This window comes from Monopterus albus, unplaced genomic scaffold (assembly GCF_001952655.1).
Source record: "Monopterus albus unplaced genomic scaffold, M_albus_1.0 scaffold30.1, whole genome shotgun sequence".
NCBI lineage: Eukaryota > Metazoa > Chordata > Actinopteri > Synbranchiformes > Synbranchidae > Monopterus > Monopterus albus.
In genome coordinates this window covers 261,056-274,567 of record NW_018127910.1, presented here as the reverse complement: position 1 = coordinate 274,567, position 13,512 = coordinate 261,056, and the positions used below count along the sequence as shown (strand labels likewise).

At 40.0% G+C, this 13,512-nt stretch overlaps 1 protein-coding gene across 1 annotated transcript; it reads right to left on the bottom strand.

Annotated features, from left to right (window-relative positions):
• Positions 1 to 1,755: 1,755 nt before the first annotated feature.
• sp5a (Sp5 transcription factor a) lies at positions 1,756 to 3,990 on the bottom strand. Its single transcript, XM_020596350.1, has 2 exons — positions 3,656 to 3,990; positions 1,756 to 3,263 (listed from the first exon to the last, which is right to left on the bottom strand). Exons 1-2 carry the CDS (start codon positions 3,704 to 3,706, stop codon positions 2,187 to 2,189), a joined length of 1,128 nt encoding a protein of 375 aa, XP_020452006.1. The 5' UTR covers positions 3,707 to 3,990; the 3' UTR covers positions 1,756 to 2,186.
• Positions 3,991 to 13,512: the final 9,522 nt, after the last annotated feature.

Genomic DNA, 13,512 nt, shown 5'->3' with positions numbered 1-13,512 from the left:
GTGTTTTTCACTTGATAACAACAGCAGCTTAGTACCTTCTTGTCCTAATTATTGTCTAGTGTTATAGTCATTGTATTTTTTTTATTTGTTACAGTATTTAACATGAATAACAGACATTGGTACAAGAGGAGCATAATTTAAAGGGGTCAGTCTGGAGTTTGTTTGCTTTGTTCAGAACAGAACAAAGCAAACAAACAAAAGCTCTAATTGGATTGTTTCATAAATGGACTTTAACATATCGACTTGTTCATGGGTCTTTCCCCGACAAAGTGTAATGTAAAGGACATAAAAATCCTCTTTGTCAGTGCAAATGTGACCGTCTTGTAGGTATGGACCTTTAACTTGAGGTTTCTCTAAACAATACCTGAATTTGTCTTACAAAAGGGGGCGCTGTTGAGGCAGGAAACTGACAATTCAAAGTGTCAGTTCTCATGCTGATACTTTCAGTGATCCCACATAAGACAGACAGAGCGGCAGTGTGACTAATGGCAGAACAGATCATCACTTGTTTTTGTTGATTAGTTACATGCAGAGTCACAATGGTTAGAAACTCAAGGAATTTTTCCCTGGCCAACGCTTAGAATTCCCAGTCACCTGGTGCCATTTCAATGTGAAAATCTGAGTGGAGGACGTCAACGTGAAATACAACTGCTCAGACACAGCACACCCAAGTGCCTCTGAGCAAGGGAATGTGGTGATGCACGGTGTTAGTATGTGTTAAGTGTGCAGTCCTTCCTACAAATGCAACTATGTTTCAGATCTGTCGGTCAGGAAATTCTGTGCCCGATTTGTTTGACCAAAAAAAGCAACAATTGGACTACTGTCAACTGTCCATTAAGGCCCTCGGTGAGAAAAGGCAAGACATAAAATTTGCAGCACATCCTGTGTGCAGCCTGAGTCTAGTGATATCCCAGTTAAAAGGCAAAGTGTTTCTCTGTTAATGGATCTCATCTCAACCTAAGGTGTCACTGCAGAGTCCTCAGAGGTAAAAGTAACCTGCAGAAACTCAGGGGCAAGACAAACAGACCAGCTCCACTACGAGGGTATTAGCAAATTAAAGCATTCCTATTTCAAATGGGAGAAAAATTAACAGCAGCAGTGAAGGAAATGTGAATTTGTCCCATTCTCCAAAAAAAAAGTAATGTACTGTTTTCATGTAGTTTATTCTGGCTTTTATTTCTTGCTTCAGTAAAAACTTGACTGAAGTGAATACCTCCACAGAAAAGGTACAGACCAGTTTAATAAAACTATGTTTTGGAATATTAGCACCTTTGAAATGCTCAGGTCTACATATTGAAGAATGCATTATGTCCATTTTTACTCAGTTGGCAGCCAGATTTCAGTACTCACACAGATATTTCACTTTAACAATATATAATATCTTTATACAATGTGTGCACATTTCCAAATTATTTCTAGGAATATTTTGAAATACTGAATTTTTGAATAATGATTTTTTTGTTCCAAGATTTTTCAAAACACCAGTTGAGGGGTAGGTTGTGGGATAAATCATTATTTTAAGAATGTAGACAATTTTCACCAGCTGCTGGAAAATAAGGAAAAACACCAGCTCCTCTCATCCCTTGGCTGTGAAATGTATAACTGGAATTTTAAAAACTTTGACAACAGTGCACGGAGCACAAACCAGCCTCTTCACAAACCTAAAGCCCTCATATAACTGAGGGAGATTAAATGAATTATTCTGAGATGAGGAAAATGTTATTATCTTTATTCTCACACAGTATTTGGGTCATATCAACAATAGCAGATCTTTTCAAGAGCATGCTTAAAAGCACCCCATATGGAGCAAAGGACGGACACTTTCATTTAACAAAAGCTATTAAATATAATTTACAGGGGTGTGAAATCTTCCACCGAAGACAATGATCAAAACACAAGTTGAAAACTTGTCTTGATATGATATAGACAATGAATTCAAACTCATGAGATATAACTTCTCCATGGTCCCAAATTAACTTATGAAACTTTATATATATATACACACACACAAAAAATGTGCTGCACAAACCAGCAATGTTAGAAACTATTATCAGGATGTGAGAAATTAACCACAAAATAAACCAAATAACCAACAGAATGCTGCTCACTGTGTACTGTAACTAATGTTGGACTGACTGTATTGCACTAGGGTGGCTTCTACTCTTTAAAAATGACTATAAAATGTGTTACAACATATTCCTTGTGTCCTCCCTTTTCACATGATCAAGTGTCTTGTCGTGGCACTTGCTTTTTTTGTTCTGGTGAGTTTTGACATGTTTTGCCAAGTGGTCACTCCTCATGAACCTCTTGCAGCAGTCTGGACAAACAAATCGCTTCTCCCCAGTGTGAGTCCTCAGGTGTCTCTGCAGCTCATCCGACCTGGTGAAACTCTTGCCACAGAACAGCCAGTTGCACACAAACGGCCTCTCCCCAGAGTGCCACCTCAGGTGCGCCTTGAGGTGAGAAGTTTTACCATAAACTTTCCCGCAACCCGGTATGTGACAAATGTGCTGTTTCTTCTTGCCAGGCTCGTCGCTGGACGTGGAGGACTGGCAGTTCGGACACCTGCACCTCCTGCACCGCCGCGCAGTTGCGAGAGGAGACTTTGTGTGCAGCAGAGCGGCGATTTGCGTCTGGTATTGCGCAAAGTCCGTATGTCCCAGAACTAACCCTCTCTGCAGCTGGAAGCGATGGGGACCAAGGGAGGACGAGTGGCTCACATGGTTCCCCTGCTGGATACTCCACCACGGAATATCCTCTCCGGGGTTTGGGGACAACTGTCTCTGCTGCTGGTGCACAAGGCCGGAAGGTCCCGTGACAAAACTTGACATTGCGGGTGGAATGGGTGTCGGGGCTGCGTAGCTGACGGCGGGAACGTAGGTGGGAGGGCAGGTGGACTGCAGAGACTGCATTGAGCAAGGCAACATCTTCACAGGGGAGAAGTCATAGGGATACGAGGGGTCCGCCGGAGGGGTGAGGGGCAGTTCGTGGTGCGAGCTGAAGGAGCTCTGGATGTGCGCAGACAGCTGAGGCTTGGAGGATAGTCCGAAAGTAGAGCTGCTGGTCAGGCTGCTCTGTGGGTTTCCCTCGTTAGTCCACGGGTGAAATAAACGCGAAGGGGAGCTCAGAGTTGGATCGTAAGGGACCTGAAGAAAGTCTGTGGGGTTTGATCCGTGGTGATGGCCGATCCGGTTACAAGTGGCAGCCAGGAGAGCCAGCGGAGAGTGCTTGCAGTTCTCTGGAGAAGAGTTTGGAGTGCGATCCTGATAACCGAGACACACATTTTCTATATTACAATCACTATTTAACGCATTGTATGAGACAAAAACACAATGAGCTACTTTTTATTATTCAACCAACTGATGAAACACTTTGTCTAACCACTTAGCATTTTATCTGCGCTAAATCGATCCAGTCACCTGAATCTTGATGATGTGACATAAAGTTGGCGTTATGTTACTGCAAGGATCATTAACACGGAAACTATTAGAGTTAGGCTAGTAATTAAATTATATGACAGTGGGCTATCAAAGTAGCTCGACTTTTATTTTTAATGTACACACACATATTTGAGGTCCATAATCCGAACTTAAAACAACGCGGATGGGTAAATTTACAAGTTATTAAAGTCGTCAAAGTAAACTTGCGCACAAACCTGAAGAAAAGCCTGGAGTGTTTCATTCCGCAGTACAGCCACTGCTGCCATGGTAAACGTCCTCCTCCCTCTAGACGAAAACAAATAAAACTAAAAACACTAATCTAGATAAATATATGCATTCGCAATAAAATAGCTTGTCCAGCAAGGTCTTCGCTGTTCTTTGCTTCCTCTCTTCGAGATATCCTCAGTCTATCTGAGCAGTGAGGGATCACTTCTTAGAATTTGATAAGGACTTTGGTGGGCCGCCAGCCAGTCAGAAATAAGATTTATTACTTTGAAGTTTGCCGCTGCCCAATCATCAAAGAATAGCGGTTCTTTGAGAGGGGAAAGCAAATCCTTTGAATCCACAAAGCTCCTATGGTGTGTTTGTTGGTCTGGATAAAGGAGCTGATTATTAGGGGGGATGGGAAGGGAGGAGATAAAGGCGGGACAATTAATGAAGTAATCACTATGTGGGAAATGTATATACACAAATAATTGGATTTTCTTGATCAAAGACCCTCATGCCGCCTGGAGACCACAGTACTGGATGCTGTAGTGATCTGATCCTCTTTTTGTAATTAAGGATTTGTAGCAGAACCCTGTGTGACAATGTGACATTGTTATCTCTGGAGATCTGTCTGACTATTTGATGGAGGAAAGAGACCAAATCAAGTGACTAAAGTTCTCATCTCTGTAGAATCAGCGCCTCTTTTACATTTATCATTTGAATTAAAATATCTTTATTGTTCCTTAGAACTATAACAAGGCATTAAATACTCAATTATGCCCTGTTTGAATTATTTAAATACTTATTTCTCTTTTCAATCAGTTGTTTTTATCAGAACCTTACTCTTAATTTAGGTTTTGTTCCTCTTTGTTGAGCTTTTGACCACCCTGACAAACTAACAAAATATGTTAACCTTAACACCTCACATAAGGGAAACCTGTCACAAATCAAGTGACAAAGGCACTTGAAATGGTGATGTCTCAATTGTTTCCCTTTAAACTTGTCAGGTTAAAATGTCTGGGGAGGAAGCACAGGACCTCATGCACTGCAGGATACAAATTAAACAGAGGTCTCCATATTACAAAAGAAATTTAATTCGAAGGTGAAGCTGGCATATCAGATATCATATTTTGTTATTGTTTGAGTACATTTAATAATGGGAAAAGTATATGGTTTTCATAAGATAATATCCAAACTTTTGTGGCAGAGCAGTTGAAATGGAAGTTGTAGTTTTCCATATGAGCTCTCTGATCTTTATCTGGCTTCCCTGCAGAAACAATCACTGTCCTCTCAACCAGTTTGGGAGCAGCAGATTTTGAATTAGATCTGTTCCTTTGAAGAGATTAATGTTCCCAGTTCTCTCCCATGGCTTTACAGACAGTCGTGAGGGGGGTTCCTGCTGGGCTGAACTGGAGCCATGTAAAACTACAAAACAGCTATGGTGTAGTCACACTGTTGACTAGCGATTAACCTTGTTTATATGGCAGGTGCTGGTGATGAAGCTGGGAGAGAAAAATGTGCGTAAAACAGGAAGGTCACTGCCTTGAATTCTAAACCACATTAATTCTGCCTATTACAGAAGAGGGTGTGTACTCCTCTAGTAGGTTAATGCTTTACACCTAGTTTACACCATTACACCTAGACCCCTTACATAGCGTCCACACACATTTTTAAATGGCTGCAGCCTCAATATGTAGATTGGCTATTTTTTATGATTAAGAAGTATTGGTACCACTTTTAATAAATAACTCTTTCATTAACAGTTTGGAAGTTATAACTAATGTCCTTACTATTGGCTAATAAATTATTTCCTAATGCTTTGGAGATTAATTAGAAGCTAATAACATTTTGGCACTGCCAAGTTAAAAAAGTCCCTTCAGCTGGTGTTTCAATTACTGATGTAAAACTAATGTTAACTATTAATTAATGACTTATTGAGACACTCCTGACATTATGGCTCGGAAGATACCAGAAACCCCATAACCCCTTATTAATGTTTGCCCAACATTAAAATATGAATAAACAGAATGGATACAAAGGCATTTTTCCTCAACCTAGCATCCTCAATGAATTCCAAATTATCTATAGAGTCTTATCAAACCACTGACAAATCAATTAGTTACAACTTGTAAATTGTGCTTTTTATTTACTTTTGAACACATACATTTCATTTCGGTATTAAAAGAATTGTGGCACAAAGAAGATCAGTAAGAAGCTGTTACACATGCTGGACTATTTGGTTCTTCTTACCATTGCTAACTCTGAGAGACGAGACAGTCCAAGTAACTACAAAACAGTGCTGGTTTATTCAAAGGATCACAGGTAAAATTAACATTACACGCTCAGGTATCTTGCACCTCCAAACTGCTCGCAGGCAGATGTAAGATGAAAGACCCTGAACCCACCAGACCTATACATTATATCCCCTCGGTTGGGCTAGCTCCATACTACACAGAAACGTCAACCGAGACGTCTCTGTTACCAGCTTTGCAGCTGGTCATAGCAGTAGTCAAAACATGAAGCAAATCAATGTGCGTGTGTGTCTGTTGATTAAGTGGTGTGTAACTAAAAACATTCTCACGACCTCTAGTAACATGTCGTGACTTAAACATAAGAACATATTATGGCTAAGGCTACAGTTATACACGTCATAATAATAATATTAAACACCCTGTCTGCTGACAGTCATCAACTCTTCTCTCTAGTTATCCTTGACCAGATGTACCCTGTAGAAACTCATAAGCAGGCCTAAGCATTTAACAGTCTAACTAGACATCCTTTCTCCACTAAACATTTCTAATACATAAAGTATCTATCCAATTTCTATCTGACTAAAAATACCTAACACACAGAATAACGTTTGGGTTGCCAGGTTGGTGAACACTCCACAGGCTCACAATTTAGCTTTTCTATTTGGTAATAAGTTATAAATGGCAAATATTAATAATTACTCAGGGGGTTTTATTTTTCTATTTATACAATCAAGTCTGCAGTAAGATAATATGTCATTAATAAAGGGTTTAAAATATATATATATAAAATGATCACTGTGTAATGTAAAGTCAGCAAAATTAAATGACTGATTTTAGAGTAATAAACTTTTTTAGTCTACTCCCAAAGTTTGTTAGTTCTGATTTCCAGGTTTAGATGTCAGATACGTGTCACATGTCACATTCTGGTTTATGTGAGTTTTCACACAACTTGCCTTCACAGGTGAGCCAAAATTCAACTACATATGACAACTGCATGGATTTTTAACTACCAGATTATTGATATCTTCCTTTGAGATATTTGGTTCAACCCAAAATCCAAGTTCTTACATTTTAATGTGTCTCAATGGGAGTCCAGCTGAGGAATGGATTTGGCCAAGGAGAACTTTGATATAATTTGAAAGAAATTCATGGCTTTGTGTTTGACAAAATGTCCAGTCTCAGAGGTAATTTATTTGCTCCAAAACTTTACCATCTTATGGGCATGCCTCAAGTTCTACACCTCAGTGGTGGTTTGGCTAGAAGAAACGTTTCCTGCAGCCTTTGACAGGAAAATTAACTTGGAGGAGCCCCCACTGTAATAGTTCTCTTACTGTAACTCCAAGGTTTGAACATGAATCAGTACCACCCATGTACTTCACACAGTACTTTAAAGCAGAGCGTGAATCAACAGAAATACTGTTGGAGACGTGTATGCTGCTTTTGGGGATTAGCAGAATATTTAAAAAGGAGATAACACCAGGAAGCAGAACTCGCACTGTTGTTGTATCCAAGAAGCGGGGAACTGAATCCACAAAGAATAAAAATCAAAGAAAAAATTAGGTCTGCATGTTGTATTTCTATTTTGATCATAAATCTGAATTTGAGTGTGAATGAACTGTCTTCTACAAGTTCATCAGGTTGAGGCAACATGTTCCTTCCTCAAGAAAATGATTTTTGTATCATTTACAGATAATGTGCAAATGACAGCAGATGTTGACACAATTAAGGGAAGCTGTGATAAAACATGTGCATTGTCCCAAAGACAAAACGCACATTTATAAAATGTTTTTGTTTTTAGATTTTTGTATTTAAAGCAATCAATAATATACAAACCTAAACTGGTCAATCAGCTCAAAACAATGACCGTAATGCCAGTGGATGTGAAAAGGACCATACACTCCTGGTGAACACTGAACACACACACACACACACAAAAAAAAAATCACAGATAGCCAATAATTTGTAGTTTAAACATATTTATCATATAAAACAGCAATTTACTAGAAATAAATGTAAATTTACATTAAATGTCAAGTTTGTGGTTAAGATGCAGTTTGTTTTGATCCGGTTCGGAGATGAAGGCGGCGTTCTGCAGAGAACAGAGAAAAGAGTAAACCTTTCAGTTAACATCATTTAATTTGGATGATATACACCTTATTGTGTATTGACCCCAAAAGGATGTGAGAGAATGGAGCACATATAATTTTGACACACGGAGTTAACTGACAGTGGGCTCCGTGGAGCTGACAGAGTCGAGGGGCAACACCACAACACGAACCCTTTTTAACTTTCCATATTCTCTGGACAGTCGGAGAGAAACCAGGTTCCACATCTGTCTCATGCAAGAGATATCAGAGACTTGGGATGGGGGTGAGTGAGGCATTACATGTGTGAGAGTGAGAGTGAGTTTGAGTGTGTGAGAGAGGGAGAGTCGCTGGAGGCTACTGGGTACTTGAGCCGCTATAATGGTGTCTCATATGAGAAAACATCTGTGAATTTCCTCAGTGATCTACAACAAAGTATAACTCAGAGCAGTCACTCAGCAGACCTTTGAAGTTGCTGTCTGACAGAAAGCTGCCATTGTTCGCAGCCCCCAACACACAGAAACTCCAACTTTGGTCTCACTAATTTTCCCTGCAATGTGATACCCCCCCGCCTTCCAAGCCTATGAAGCTGGGGATCTCTGCATATTGAAGAGAAAAGAGCAAAGGCTTGGCAATGTGCAGGGTTGGCCTTGGGTCACGTAAGGCGGGACAGGTCATTTTACCTTCTCTTAGCCCACCCTGGATGTGCTAATCCAGCCCTAAAGAGGAAAACTCTCCCCCTCTGTCATGATGTATATGCATACAGTGCTATCTATTATACTGTGATCCTGTTGACTAAAGATTCTTAGATATTCAAGCACTGTCAGCTTTTAGGGACAAATGGCTTGTTAATGCTTCAGAGCACTCGAGCAAGGCACTAAGAGCCACTCCATGCTTGTTGCGACTTTACCCAGTGATGTAATTGTGGGAAATTTGGCCTCTATGAATGCTTCAGCTGTACATAAATCTTTGATTTTTCACATCATCAAAACACTAAAATAAGAGGAAATAACAGCAATACAAGTAGAGCTGCAAATATTTGCATAATGATATTTTCTAAATAGTTTTTAACATCCATCTGGTTTTAGCAAGAAGACTCCATGTTGCACAAGGATAAAAAAGCTATGTAAGTTACATTCACAAAATTTCAGAAACATCATGGACATGCAGTGACAACAAACACTATGAAGACTCCCAAACAAATTTAAGCGAAACCATTTTAGATATGAGCTTTCTTTCTTTTGCGATCCATTTTGTTTTATGAGTTCTTAAAATAAGTCGGAATGTCCAAGTAGCAGAAGTCATTAAACAAAATCAGATTACCGCTGTTCTTAAAACTTAACACAAAGCTCCCCATGACTGTACATTCATATTGATCTGGCAAAAATAAAATTCTTTGCTGTGTTTAAATGCAAGAGGTTGCATTGGTCTTGGGGGTGAGGGGTTGCAGGGGGAATGTTGTACGCATCTAGGATACTGCCACATTGTGACAAGTTGACGTAAGTGGCTTCATTCATGTTTATACTTCCATTGTGTTTTGGTTAGCCATGCTATTAATGTAGCCTACTCTATGTTAGCACCAATTCAACCACCAGTGTGTGTGTGTTGGCATTGATGGATAAAACACACAGTTTAACATCCAATACTAAATAATACTAATAAAACAAAGAGTAGCCTTCCCGTGGGTGTCCATGTCCCAATCGTCCCCCAATATGTGATTGTCTGGCCTTTTCCAGACGATGTCACCATCCGGTGCAGTGACAGTTGAACCAAATCCAACTTTTTTTGCTGCACAGGGTTACGTCATTTTGCCAGAGCCCCTTGCAGTGCTGGTGTCGGCTGTGGTGAACATAGTCCGCTATTGAAATGAATGGCTGTATTTATTCACACATTTGAAACTCTGAATGCGACCTAAAGCCTTAGCCAGCCAGGTCTCAAACCTATGACCTTCGAGTTGAAAGTCATACATCCTAACCAGTGAATCACCACCTCAATCACCAACTATAGTATAGGATGGATTTCCATGAAATCTGGTATATTCATAGCCCTCAGAGGATGACTCTCACTGACCTGGTGACCCTCTGACTTTTCCTGTAGTGCCACCAGCTGGCCAGACCTTTCACTTATCTACATTTGAATGAACAAACAAAGTTACCACCATCCAACGCACTACTCACAGGAAATTTGGCTAAATATTTTTTACACGAATTCTCTGGTACATTCTGACTCTTCATCAGTATTACTAGTCCAAACACTTCTGCCATATGGCTTGTATTACAAGGTACTATTAGACACTTTAACTGCACAGCATTACATTGCAGCTAATGCGGCTAAGTTAAACAGGCCAACTTCATACACAAGCAGTAAAATAACTTTAAAATATCAACACTTACAGCATCAGGATATGAGGCAGACTCACGGGCATCTGGAATAGATCCACTCTTGAGCTTCAGTCTGGAAGTAAATCCAGTGTTGTACTGACCCTCGTTGAGAAAGCACTCTGACGTGAAATGATTAGCACATGACATGCAATGTTTTAGGGATATCTTCAGGAACATTTCCATAATAAATATACAATATCTACTGTGTTTTTGCTGGCTCAGAGGGTGGAAGTCGGCAGAGACTCATTTGAGCAACCAACAATCGAGCAAAATCCGTGCTTTCCTTTGAGCTGTGCCATGTTGCTGGTCATCTGCTATTCTAGCGAGAAAATCACAGCAGCGGACTGGTAGCACCAAAAATGGATCTGAGTAGGACAACGTTCTATGAAATGAACTGCTGCTTCATTTCATATGACGTCATAAAGAGAGACAAACCCGAACAGTGTGTTTGAGCAGAGGTTTTTACATTGTGGAATAAACAAAACAGGCAGGGAGTGCTCGTTTCTCAGGTTTTGTGTGTCTCTACACAAACTGGAGACCCATGTGAATGTTAGAAAATGCCATAAAAATAAATTTGCGTAACATACAGTATATATCCTTTAAAATAAAAAAACTTTTGGATTGAAATTTTAAGTTATTTTCCTTGTTTCTCAGAAAACCTTATGCCCCAAATAAGATGCAGTTACTACTTAAGACAGGGCAGGGGACACTGGTTACTGGTAGATAATCAAAATCATATTCGGAACAAGTCAGACTAGATTTTAAATCTTACAATTATTTTACTTACTAAGAAATAGAGACTTTTACCTTTATCACAACACTAGGGTAAAATATTTTTAAAAAATCAGTTAGATGCATCTATAAGATTTGAATGACCATGTTTCTTTGAAAGCACTGTTGACAAGTCTGAACATGTAGAGAAAATACTGTCATTACACCGTGTACAGTGACAGTGGGGCGTCTCCATGCACAACTACAACCAGCATGAGAAATATAGAACTTTAGGACAGATTTTAAGACAGTTACTACTTCACTCTGACCTCGATCAAAAGGTTATTTGGTCTCATTCCCAGGTGATACGTCTCTACTCCTCCTGGCAGTGGAGAAAAAGACAAGCTTTCTGTTAAGCATCCCAAACTGAAACAAGGCCTTGGTAATTCTCACACTGCTACCCGTCCAGTGTTTATTCAATGGCAGCTGGTCGCACCATCTGGGAAAGCAGCACCGGGGCAAAACAAAACAGGTTACACCTTTGGCCATGCCAAGTCTGCTAGTGCCCTGCTCCATCTACAAACTGAGAGAAGCTAATCACAATTTCACGCTCTAATTTGTTAAATCCCATTCCAATGCCAGAGGCACCAAGAAAACTTTTAAGTCAGTAAATTTCATGGCATACAGGATAACAGCCTGGCCCATACAGCTCTTGTAAAAGCCTTTTCTAGCTTGATAACTCGGTGGCATTCTTTTTCAAATGAAAGAGGAAGCTGTAATTTTGACCAAAACAATTGGCCACCTCAAAGATTAGCACAAATAAGCACAAACCCTCATCTTGTCATGCATGCATTTTATATTCATGCAAATGTTAAACAACAAAACAGTGCATAGAGCGACCCCAACAAACTGCAGGTGTGAGGAAGCTGAAACAAAAGCCACTGTTAGCCTAATGGCATCCCTTGTCATTAAGAGACCTTTGATGTATGTACTCAACAAACCCTTTTATTTCCTTCTTCCTTTTGCGTCTTACTCTGTCTCTAACCAGCCCAACCATTTTCTTTATTAGCAGCGTCTTTAGAGAATGTTCTTTTACTCAGAGCCCTCAACACACATCTGACATCTGGTTGATGCTCATCTGTGTCACTTTCTTTAGCACTGATCATTAGCCAACAAAGAGCATCACAAGGATGAGTTTGTAGCTATTTTAGGCTTCTATTCGGCCTCTCCTTGAAATTTGTGGGAACATAAACGATTAAGGAACTATTAAGCAACACGATTTTAGTTCTTTTGCAAGACCTGTGGTTAACATAGGGCGATATATGCCGCTGAGTTAAAAATCTGACACATCTGGATATCAAAAGCACATAAACTGTATTAAAACAGTATTTGAAAAGACTGCACATGAAATAATGGTATTCAAACTTTCCCTTTGAACTCACAGGATATAGAAAGAGGACAATGTTGGCCTGTTCTGTCTTTGAAGTGAGACATCACTATTATGAAAAGGTAAGTATGCTTCTTTAGAAAATAAAAGCTTTTCATCATTTGTTAAGGCTGCATCTTGAGCAGTTTTCATGAAGGTGGCTTAAAACTTTGGATAGCAGAGTGTGGAGCTGCCTTGGATGTAGCTTTAATGAAAGTGCAGCCCATGAAATAGCTAAAACAGTAAGAATAACAGCAGCAGTAACGTTAACCACATTAAAGGAGTCCTCTCTCACACCAGGTGTTGTTAGATTTAATGAGGATAAACAAGAGGGAGCTGGATTTATGAAGACATATTAAAGAAAACACGGGGGTCAGGCCTTGAATGCTGGCATGACATGGCGGCCTGTCGGCAGGCCTTCGTGACGACCGGGAGTCCAAGTAAACACAGAGGCATCAGTTCAGGCCAGAACATCTTTCATGCGAGTGACAACAGTATTCCATAATTTATTTGGTTTTTTCAACACATAATCAGCTAACCAAGGCAATTAAGTACACACCTCCGCTCACCTCCTCTCATATGCTAAAGCAGGCAATCAGCCAGGGAGTTAATTTGGCAGAGAAATACAGGGGAAGAAACATACACTCTGGCACCATTTGTCACCACAGTCCAACCTTGTTATTCAAACTAGTGAGCCTATTTGAAATTCCTCTCTGTGGTAAAACAGGGCCAAAATAATCAAGGGAGCATGATCACACTTAATTGATTCAGTGTACTTTTAAGATGCACTACAGGGTGCTGGGGTGACCTATTTCAGAGTGCTCTTCAGAGGAACCAACTATCCCAGCAAGGGAGTAATGCACAATGAGGATTTTAATTATTGCAGGATCTGTGGCTACGACCGGAGGTGAAATGCTTCTGAACTAACTGTGACACCACATTATAACACCGCCAGTGGTCTGGGGTCTTACTCTTTGAGTTAAATATGACAATACATTAAAAACAAGAGGG

Bases quoted from the DNA above. Each gene is read 5' to 3' on its own strand.
- sp5a (XM_020596350.1), bottom strand. From the start codon at position 3,706: ATGGCAGCAGTGGCTGTACTGCGGAATGAAACACTCCAGGCTTTTCTT. The intron at 3,264-3,655 runs GTTTGTGCGCAA...CTCGGTTATCAG, and splicing joins CACTCCAGGCTTTTCTTCAG to GATCGCACTCCAAACTCTTC.